Genomic DNA, 9,595 nt, shown 5'->3' with positions numbered 1-9,595 from the left:
ACCCCACATCTTCAAAATAAATTAAATTAAATTAATTTAAGCCGGGCTCGGTGGCTCAGCCTGTAATCCCGCGCCTTTGGGAGGCTGAGGTGAGTGGATTGCCTGAGCCCGCGGGTTCGAGACCCGCCTGGGCAGCGAGACCTCATCTCTACAATAAATCAAAAAAGCAGCCTGACATGGTAACGCATGCCTGCAATTCCGGCTACTCGGAAGGCTGAGGCAGAAGGATCGCCGGAGCCCAGCAGGTCGAGGCTGCGGTGGCCGGGAGCGGCCTCTGCACTCCAGTCTGGGCGACAGAGTGAGACTCCAACTCAAATATAAAAAATAAAAATAAAAAAGTAAATAAATAAAATTAAGCAGAAAAATAAAAGAAGTAGAATGTACACACATTTATATTAAAAATGAAGCTTAGGGGGCATTTCTAGAGTGTTGCACGATGAGTTGGCTGAGGGAATTGTGGTAAGGGAAGATCACCAAACCACTTTTTGTGTTCCTAGATCATCCAGTCACATGATTATAGCCAGTCTCTTAGTTTACTGGTACAGATGGCTAGCTGCCTTGCATGGCGTGTGATTTCTACATGTTCGCCCTCAGAGGGCTAGCTCACCTCCAACAGCCCTAGGTCTTTGTGTACTTATAATACTCCTCTACTGTCCCCACCCACCCACCTTTTAAAAACTTCCATTACTGTCTCTTTTTAAGGAAAAAAAAGTTATGGCTACAGGAACATGTTTTAAGTCCCACTAATTGCTTGGATCCCAGCCTAGTTGCGCTCATTAGTAAGTCTTCTCAGTCTGTATACTGAAAGGTAAAGGTGTTTTGCTTTCAGCAAAAGAGAAGGAGGGAGAAATGCCTATGCAGGGACATTTCCGGAAAATGTACTGAGGAAAAGCCAGTGCATCACAGTTGCCGTGGAAACTTGACATCATTGTGGCAAGCGCGAGGACATTTTAATTAAGACCAAAGTGACCTGGTAAGAACAGCAGGATCCCACCTTCAGGTGTTTGGACTGAGCTGAGAATGTGGGCATCGGCGGTGGAAGCTGAATCACCCTGGAATGTGGGAAGATATCCCAGATTCCAGATCCAAATCACCTTGTTCCCGCTTTGGGACTCGGTGCTTTGCTGTCTTGTGGGGCGGGCGGGGGGGAGAAGTGGGACCCTCCTGGCCCCAGTAAGTGTGGTGTCTTGCTCCAGGTTGTCCTGGAACTGCTTTCCATGGAAAGGTCTCCAGCATGGGAGCATAACACAGGTGACAATTCCCCAAGTCCGGCTTTCCCTTCTGTAGAATGGGAATAAGAATGCCCTGTCAGAGGATTGCTGGAGCCTTCAGTGATAACACAGGGGCAAGTCAATAGCCTTGCGGGATCAGAAATGCTATATGAATTCAGGTCATTTTTATACCTTTTCTGATTTGTTGTTAGGGTATAGATGAGGACAGCAGAAAAAAAGGCCCTGGCGAAAAACCTATTGTACCTTCTGGTTGTCGTGGACACTACCCAATTGTATCACTGTCATTGGTCACTGACTCAGTGGCTAGCACGGTGCTAGGCACATAGTTACTTCAACAATGCATAGTGATTGCTGGATTCTCTCTCTGTGCAACTCTTCAGGCCGGTGTGTGAGAGAGGTTAGTTCTGAGGATCTGAGTCGTGATGGCTGCTGAAGCTTCTACTCCAGAGTTGAAGGGAATGGTCCTCAGGAGACCTCCAGCACTTGCACTTCTGGTGGGATATGATGCCTGGCTCAAGTGAGTTCATATCTGAACAGAATCATGTTGTAGAATAGCACCTGTGAGTTTCCCAAAATAGTCCAGAAGTTGAGAAATTAATTTTTGTAGTAACCTTTATATCCATCTAACAGATGCCTTACTTTATCATAAAGCAATGAATTGTTCACTTAGAGAAGGAACTTGATATGTAACATGTACTTACAATAAATCTACATTTATTTTTCTCCCTGCTTAAAGAATAAGCAGTGATTCCTATATATCTCTCAGATGGGTGTCGAACTATACAGTTGGTTAGACAGTCCTCCTAGCAAGTTGGGATTATAATACACATTATTCTATGGTTTCCACAGTTTTATCCATTCTACAGTGAAATAGTCTAAGAAGCCAAGAGTGTAAGAAGTTTTAGCTTAAAATGTGAAAAGTTCAAGTAGAAGAATTTGGCATTTTCAAAATTTATAATTGCCTTACAGTTTACTTTATTATAATGGTGCCCAGCTATATCTCCTAAAATAACCGGAGTGGTCCTAGATGTTATTATTAATTCCTAAGACATCACAATGCTAGTTCTCTAGCACCTTGGGCTATTTACCCTTCCTATCACCTTGTCCCCCCGCAAACACTGTATGTCTATCACTATAGATCACCTAACATATTTAAAAGGAGTCGTAGAGGTCTTTTTAAATCGTAGTCTCACTTCTTTCATTGGCCCCATTTATTTTAATATTTACCCATTTTGTTCCACCTATCCATTAACATTGTCCTCTTTTTAAAATTTTAGATAGTATTCTAGTATAGGCTATACCAAAAGTTGTATTATCATTCACTTGTTAATGGACATTTTGGCAATTTCCAAATTGGGGTTCTTGTAATAAAGCTGCTGTGAACCTTTGTGAATAAGTATTTTCATGGAAATAAGCTTTCTCTCTCAAGAGTAAATACATACCTAGGAGTTCAATGGCTAGGTTACCTAATACAAGTTCTGTTATTCAGTGTCAGTGGGAGAGGCTTTCCCTCCTGATGTTTGCTCAGCCCTCTATTCTTCCCTGATCCAGACTCTGGATTTGTTCTATTTTGAAATAGGACTGTGGGTTGGAAACTTTGTTGTTGCTTGTAGTTTTTGAAAGTCAAGTATGATAGGGGATGGAGTGCTAGGATTCAAAAACTACTTGCAAATTACAATGTTCACTGATTGTGCTATGTGTCCCCTGAGACCCACTCCCCAGCACCACTGTATGTGGTCATGCAAAGCAGAAACCAATGCAAAAAATAATTGAGCACACACAGAGAGAGACATATACACACACCCCCAAACAAGCTGGAATAACAACAAAGTGAAACAAAACAAACAACAACAAAAAAAACTCAAGAAAACTGAACACACACACACACACGCATGCACGCAAACACACACACACACACACACACACTCACGCCTAGCACAAAGTGAATGTAGAAGAAAAACAGAAAGGCCAGAAAGAAAAAAGGAATTCAGATTGAACCTTCACAACACATTTATTGACACACACCTTAAGCTATAAAAAATAAAAATAACAGAAGAACAAAAGAGCAAAAACAAACCAACAACAACAACAAAATTGAAAGATAACACTCAATCATTCACATACAGAAATAAACAGAAAACAACAAACAAAAAAAAGAAAGAAGCAAAAAGAAAAGAAAAAAAGAAAAAAGTTTGGTGGGATGCATATCAAATCCTCACATACACATTCATGCATAAAGGAAAAATATTTATAAAATAGATGAACTGACAGACAACAAAAATTTTTAAATTAAAATTAAAAAAAAAAATCTGCCCTCTTGTGGCAGGCTCTGTAATTGTTCCTCTAATCTGGTCTTCCTTGCAGAACTTTCACCTCTTTCACTCTCTTCCCAGTGTACAGAGGGACAGTGGAGGTGGGTGGGGCTTCAGTCCTCCCCTCCCACTCTTGGATAGTCAGGGAGATCTCCTCCAATGGGGAGGTGTGGGATTGCCCCTGCCAGGCCTATCCTGGAATGGAGTTCTCCTATTGCGACTGACATCCAGGCTCTGCCTGGGTTTGTCCTTCTCAGTTGTGGCCCAGCTATGTGCATCCGACATTCAGAGGATTGCTGGGGAGGAGGGGATTTGGGTCAGTCCTGGACTCACCACTGATCTCTTTGGTGTTCTTCCTCATACTTTTCTGGCCACATCCTTTGTCCTGCAGCTGGGTCAGGGTAGGGAGTGGGACACCTGGGACTCAGCACTCATCAGGGCCCTCCGAGGTTTGTGCTTTCAGGATAGTCCCTCTGGGTCATGATCAACCCCTGAGTAGTTGATCCACCATTCACAGAGTTTGGTTCTGTTGCTCCGTGGTGAGCAAGTTGGAGCACTTTCCTTCCCTGCCTCAAGATGGTGGTGGGGTGCCTTTCTTGTCCTCTTAGGTGAGACTCTGCCTCTAGACTCCCTCAGCAGCCCCTGATGCCAGTGTTCAGCCAGGTGCTGAAGTGGTACAGCAGTCTCTCCTGCTGCAGTGGTGAGGCACAGCCTGGTGTGGTCATCTCTCCCCACCGCTTCTTCACAGAAAAACTTTTGTCCATTAAAAAAATGACACTTAGCTTCTGCAACCTGGGAAGAGCCAGGGACCAAGCAGAGAAACTGCAACACCAGCTGTTGCACCAGGGCCCTGGCCACTTGCTCATGTGCCCCCACTTAGTCAGTCTCTCCCAGCACTTTCTTCCCAGGAACGGTTTTGTTGATTTTTTAAAAAACGGTGCTCAGCTTCTGCATCCCAGGAATTGGCAGAGTCCAAGTCCAGCAGGTGCGGCACCAGTCACTGCACAAGGAGAGCCCTTGCTGCTAGCTCCCTAGCCCTCACTCAGTCAGCCACTCACACACCCACTCACTCACCAGCATGTACACAAAATTTTCCATACACTCACTAACTCACACCAGGACATGCATAGTCTGGCTGGCTCGGCTGCCATCTTCTCGACCTCCATGTTACATAATCTTTTAAGATCTGTTCAACATCATGCTGCTGAGCAGACCCAAATCCACTTCCCATGCTGGGAAGACAGGCATGTCTTTAACTCACCTGGTGAACTCAGTGATAAGTTGGACCAGAAAAGCAAAGTGTGTGTTTGCCTAAAGATTGCTCCTGGACTGCTGGGTGTTTTAATATATTTATATATTCATATTTATATATTTATATATCATATATATTCAGCAGTCACCAGTGCAGGGTCTTCAGATCATGCATTATCCTGCCACATCACACCAAGATTTCAACCACCTGCTGCCTTCCTGAGAGACAGAAATCTAAGGATTACTAGTATTTTTAAACACACAGTTAACCATTTTTATATTTACCAAGTGCTAAATATGTATTGAGCTCAAAACACATTATTCTTTTGGAGACATCTCATTAGCTCTAATGTGAAAATAAGAGGGCTCAAAGGGAATAAATATGTGGACACGTTCAAGGGTTAAATCTGAGGTGAGTTAGCTCCTGCACATTAATTTTTTAACTTGCTTGACTTTCAAGGAATCAAAGACTTTAAAAAATCTTTCTTGGACTCCTCCCTCACCTCATTCAGTCATAGACTGATCCTCTCTGTCTCTGTCTCTCTCCCCCCTGCCCCACCTCATTCAGCCATGTCTGATATCTTTCTCTCTCTCTCTCTTTTTCTTTCTCTCTCTGCTTTCTTTATCTTCTGTTCACATTCTTCTCTTCTTAAGTACTCCTTATCCCACTGTACAATGACTTCTATCCCCAGGATTGCCATGAGCATGATATCATAAGGTTACAATCTACCTTCTTGTCCTTCGGTCCAGTGTTTTGTAAATATAGCCACATGCAAAGTATTATTTTAATGAGCTTTTAAAATACACATGCTTGTGCAGACTGCTCCTTTCATTTAACAATAAATCTTTGACAAGCATGGTACAAACCCAAAGTGTACCACTCCTAACTCTACAGTCTTCAGCAAAGTCCTTATTCTCTCCGTTTCTCAGTTTTTCATTTATAAAATGGGAATTAGCAACAGAGACTACTTCAAAAAGGTACTGTGAGCATTAAATATGTCAATACTTAAAAATCATTTGGCACATAATACATTTTAGGCATTTCCTTTTTTATATTAATATATCTTTATTGGCATTATTATACTGAAAGGCATGAAAAAATAAGATAAGGACTGATGTTTACTTACAATCAAAGACATAGGGTATACTGTAAGTGAGTGTATTACTTGCCTAGGGTTGTCATAACAAATTATCACAGATTTCATGACTTAAAATGTCAGAGATGTATCCTCACAGTTTTGAAGACAAGAAGTCTGAAATCAAGGTGTTGGCAGTGTCATAATGCCACTGAAGGCTCTAGGGGAGAATCCATCATTTCCTCTTTTAGTGTCTCATGGCTCCTGCTTTCTTTGGTTTGTGAAAGCATAGCACAAATCTCTGCCCCAGTCTTTGTAATAGCCTTCCTCCCTATGTATGTGAAATTTATTTTCCTTCTCTTATAAGGACAACCCTAAACCCAAGATGATTTCATCTCAATATCCTTAAACGGAAGTACATATGCAAACACCCTATTTCCTAATAAGTTCACATTCATATGTATGAAGGGGATAGGACTTAGACATATATTTTTGGAAGGCACAATCTGACCCACTATAGTGAGACAAGCATGTTACAAAACTACACGTAAGTTGAGATCTTATCTTCTGTAGATAAATATAGAAATAAGGGTGTAAATCTATAAATACTTTCATAAGAAAACTTTTGAAGGAATAAAATGCAGATGAAAACATCCATGGCTTATCTTTGGGTGATTTGCTTTTGGTATTTTTTCTCTTTTCTTTTGTTTTTACCTGAAATAAATTCCTGTTACTCTTGTACAAAAATTTTTTAATGACAGGGAAGCAAGAGCATTCTCAGTCCCATCCACAGGAAAGCCTTTAGAATTGGGAATGTTCTTGAGGCAGAGGAAGGGAAACAAGATGTTGAGGAACCCTTCTATATTATATCACATTTTCCCCAAATTCCAAGCTGCAATGGTTATTGTCAATATTTTAAATCCTTGCCTATTTACCTGGAAAAAAAGACTGTACCTCCATTTACTTTGCTTTGCCCTTAGTAACAGTAAGGTTTAAGGTCTTATCACATGAGGGGCAGTAGCACACACTGGTTAGATGTAGGGGTCAATAGTCATGCAGAATCTGCTCAAGTCTTAGTCTTATACTTTCTAGGAATGGTTGCCCTGTGACTCAGTTCCCTTATGTTTGAAATCAGTGACAATAGCTCCTCCTCATAGATTATGGTGAGGATTAAAATGAGAAAATCTAGGCTTAGCATTAACAACAGTGTTAGCTACAGTGGATGCCACCATTAATTATTAATCATTTTATCATTTTTAAAAATTTTTTATTTTAAAGACGAGTGATACAATTCAGGATTAGGTATACAATCAGTCTTCATACAGGTAAAGTTTGGGCATGACTTTAGTTCCCACTTTGCTTGGTTTCAGATCAGGTACCCTTATTATTATTATTATTATTATTATTGTTATTTAGTTTTTATTTTTCTGCAATGCAACTAGATGTGGAAGGGAATAAGGAAAATATGGAACCCAAATAATTGTAGCGAGAGCACAAAGATTATAGGGATACTGCGAGCAAATGAGATGGAGGGGGTGCTCTCCTGAGCTACAGAAGGAATAATCTGGTAGTTTAAGATAAAACAAGTCAATTTATTAGAGTTGTCCACAGTCAGCAATGGTGATCTTCTTGCTGGTCTTGCCATTCGTGGACCCAAAGCCCTCCATGGCTTGCACAGCATTCATGCCCTCTTTCACCTTGCCAAAAACCACATGCTTGCCATCCAACCATTCAGTCTTGGTAGTGCAGGTGAAAAACTGGGAACCGTTTGTGTTGGGTCCAGCATTTGCCATGGACAAGATGCCGGGATCTGTATGCTTCAAGATGAAGTTCTCATCATCAAATTTCTCCCCATAGATGGACTTGCCGCCAGTGCCATTATGGCGTGTAAAGTCAGCACCCTGGCACATAAACCCTGGAATAATTCTGTGAAAGCAGGAACCCTTATAACTGAATCCTTTCTCTCCAGTGCTCAGAACACGAAAGTTTTCTGCTGTCTTTGGAACTTTGTCTGCAAACAGCTCGAAGGAGACGCAGTCCAAGGGCTCGCCACCTACGGCGATATCAAAGAACACGGCGGGGTTGACCATGGCTGATGGGAAAAGGCTCAAGGCGGCGGCGTCTGCAAAGCCCAGGGACCCTTATTAATGCTATGTGTTCCCCTGGCAGTTTTTGGCTACTGCCAATCCCTTTCTTACAGTATTATGGTAAATGTTCAGGGTCCACTTATGAGTGGACATGTAATACTCAATTATTTGTTTCTGAGATAGATCACTGAATATGATAGTCTCTAAATCTATCCAAGTTGCTGCAAAGTCCATAATTCTGTTTATCTTTATGGCTGCATAATATTCCATTGTGTATATGTGCCACATTTTTTTAATCCAGTCCAGTTCTGATGGGCAGCGCTGTTGGTTCCATGTTTTTGCTATTGTAAATAGTGTTGCAATAAACATGTGTGTGCAGGTATCTTTTGTGTAGAGTGATTTAAGTTCCTCCAGGTACATTCCCAGAATTAAGATTGCTGGGTTATATGGAAGGCCAATTTCTAGTTCTTTTAGGAATTGCCACAGTTTTCCATAGAGGTTGAACTAGTTTGCGTTCCCACCAACAGTGGAGAAGCATTCCCTTTTCTCCGCATCCTTGCCAGCTTCTGCTGTTTTTTTAAATGTTTTATTTTAAAGATGTGGGGTACAATTCAGGGTTAGGTATACAAATGTTCATTATGCAGGTACTCTTGTTGATGAAGTGTGTCTCCCCTCGCCCAGCAGGTTCCCACTACTGCCAATCCTGCCCCCAACCCCCGGCAGTTTCCCACTACTGCCAATCCTTTTCTTAAAGTATTACATTAATTGCTCAAGGTTTACTTATGAGTGAGAAGATGTGATACTCAGTTCTTTGCTTCACTGTGGTAGATCACTCTGCATTATAGACTAAGTCCATCCAAGTTGCCGTGAAGTTCATAATTTTGTCATTCTTTATGGCTGTGTAATATTCCATCATGTATATGTACCAAATTTTTTTAATCCAGTCATCTTTCAATGGGCAGCATGATTCACTCCATGTTTTTGCTATTGTGAATAATGCTGCAATAAACATGTGTGTACAGGTGTTCATGACTGGAGTTAGATGATATCTTATTGTGGTTTTGATTTGCATTTTTCTGATGATTAGTGAGACTGAGCATTTTTCATGTGTCTGTTAGCTATTTGTATGTCCTATTTTGAGAAGTGTCTATTCATGTATTTTGCCCATTTTTTTTTTTGAGTTGGAGTCTCACTCTGTCACCCAGACTGGAGTGCAGTGGCCGCTCCTGGCCAGTGCAGCCTCGACCTGTTGGGCTCCAGTGATCCTTCCGCCTCAGCCTTCCAAGTAGCCAGAATTACAGGCGCATGCTACCACGCCCGGCTAATTTTTTGATTTATTGTAGAGATGAGGTCTCTCCTGCCCAGGTGGGTCTTGAACCCGTGGGCTCAGGCAATCCACTCACCTCAGCCTCCCAAAGGTGCGGGATTACAGGCTGAGCCACCGAGCCCGGCTGTGCCCACTTTTTAATGGGACTGTTTGCTTTTTCCTTTTGGCACGTTTGATTTGGATGTTAGGACTTTGTCAGATGTGCAGTTGATAGATATTTTTTCCCATTCTGTGCACTGTCGCCCCACTCTCTTGATGATTTCTTTTGCTTTGCAGCAGCTTTTCAGTTTGATGAGGTCCCACTTGTGTA

The 9,595-nt window shown here is 41.8% G+C and overlaps 1 protein-coding gene across 1 annotated transcript; it reads right to left on the bottom strand.

Moving 5' to 3' along the window:
• Window positions 1-7,466: 7,466 nt before the first annotated feature.
• On the bottom strand, window positions 7,467-7,961 carry LOC110596242 (peptidyl-prolyl cis-trans isomerase A-like). The gene has a single exon (XM_021715844.1). The coding sequence runs from the start codon at window positions 7,959-7,961 to the stop codon at window positions 7,467-7,469; it is 495 nt and encodes a 164-aa protein (XP_021571519.1).
• Window positions 7,962-9,595: the final 1,634 nt, after the last annotated feature.

This window comes from Carlito syrichta, unplaced genomic scaffold, assembly GCF_000164805.1.
Source record: "Carlito syrichta isolate Samal-C Ts95f unplaced genomic scaffold, Tarsius_syrichta-2.0.1 Scaffold307870, whole genome shotgun sequence".
Taxonomy (NCBI): Eukaryota; Metazoa; Chordata; class Mammalia; order Primates; family Tarsiidae; genus Carlito; species Carlito syrichta.
This window is presented reverse-complemented; position numbering and strand designations above follow the sequence as displayed.

Excerpts from the sequence above, each read along its gene's own strand:
- LOC110596242 (XM_021715844.1), bottom strand. The coding sequence starts at position 7,961 with ATGGTCAACCCCGCCGTGTTCTTTGATATCGCCGTAGGTGGCGAGCCC.